This window comes from Condylura cristata, unplaced genomic scaffold (genome assembly GCF_000260355.1).
Source record: "Condylura cristata isolate star-nosed mole 26May11 unplaced genomic scaffold, ConCri1.0 scaffold00007, whole genome shotgun sequence".
Classification (NCBI taxonomy): domain Eukaryota; kingdom Metazoa; phylum Chordata; class Mammalia; order Eulipotyphla; family Talpidae; genus Condylura; species Condylura cristata.
Window position 1 is genome coordinate 4826116 of NW_004567108.1, and position 1130 is coordinate 4827245.

At 68.6% G+C, this 1130-nt stretch overlaps 1 protein-coding gene across 1 annotated transcript in view; it reads left to right on the plus strand.

Annotated features, from left to right (window-relative positions):
• TRIO (trio Rho guanine nucleotide exchange factor) overlaps positions 1 to 1130 on the plus strand; it is a 71322-nt gene that overhangs the window by 62997 nt on the left and 7195 nt on the right. The window contains exon 26 of the mRNA XM_012721745.1: positions 744 to 873. Coding sequence (XP_012577199.1) covers positions 744 to 873 — 130 coding nt within the window. The remainder of the gene's footprint in view (positions 1 to 743; positions 874 to 1130) is intronic.

Consider the following 1130-nt stretch of genomic DNA (forward strand, 5'->3'; position numbering starts at 1 on the left):
GCAGGGCCCCCGGGGCTGCGGTTTCCCGCCCAGGGGCAGGGCCCCCCGGGGCTGCAGGTCTCCCGCCCAGGGGCAGGGACCCCGGGACTGCGGGTTACCCGCCCAGGCGCAGGGCCCCCGGGGCTGCTGCCCGGCTTCCCCCGGAATCTCAGAGAACGGGCTCAGGAAGCTCCCCGGGGCCCGAAGCCCTAGGCCCGACCGTTCACGCTGCCCGTACAAGTCCCGAGTGTTGGGGCGCCGCCTCTGCCCCTCGGGGCTGTGCACTGTCACGTCAGATCCCCCCTGTGGAACTGCACAGCCCTCTTGACAGTAGATGGTGAAGGCCGCCTAGACTCCGAGGAGAGCCACGAGCCCCCTGGAGCCCAGCGCGTGTTCTCAAGTGCAGGAAAGACAGTTAGGACGCCCGGCCGGGGGTGTCGGCCGCTCCCGCCCGTGGGTGTCGCCAGCATTAGCGCTCCGGACCGGCCACCCGTCCCGTCCGAGCTCTAGTGAGCCTGCTGCGTCCCGCGCTGGCCCAGCGCGAGGGGGGTCAGTTACCATGTGGTCTCGCTTGATGGAGAAGAAACACACAGGACGGTGTTCGGAAGGCCTGAGTCAGGGCCTCCTCTGCTTACTGAGAACAATCTAGAAGTGTCCACATGTCACAGAAGTGACGCCGTTCTGGGGTCTTTCCCTGGAAAAGCGCCCCCACACGTGTTGCCAAACCCCACTGAGACGACTTGGCCCGACCCACCCCCCCGCAGAAGCACATGGTTGCCCTCAAGCCGGGGCGGAAGGTGGGGGCCGAGCTGCTGGTGCTGGCGTTCGCCCTTCGCTTTCTGACTCCGCGAGGGCCGTCGGTCCTCCGTGTCCTGGAGCCAGCAGGGTGTGTCGGTAGCTTGAGATGACCCGACCATCTCCCGTGACCGCCAGCAGCCGGCCATTATTAAACTGCGGCTTCGGTTCATGGACCCAGCGGGCTCCTGCCGGGCTCTGCGGAGCCCCCGCGCACCCCACGCTCCCCGCCTGCACTCTGGCGCACCGCACATTTGAAACCCTTGCTGCCGACCTGCTCCAGATAGCAAGCCCCGCGGGCCGGGCCCAGGGCTGGCGGCGCCCATGGCAGGGACCCGCTGGCACGAGGCCCGAGC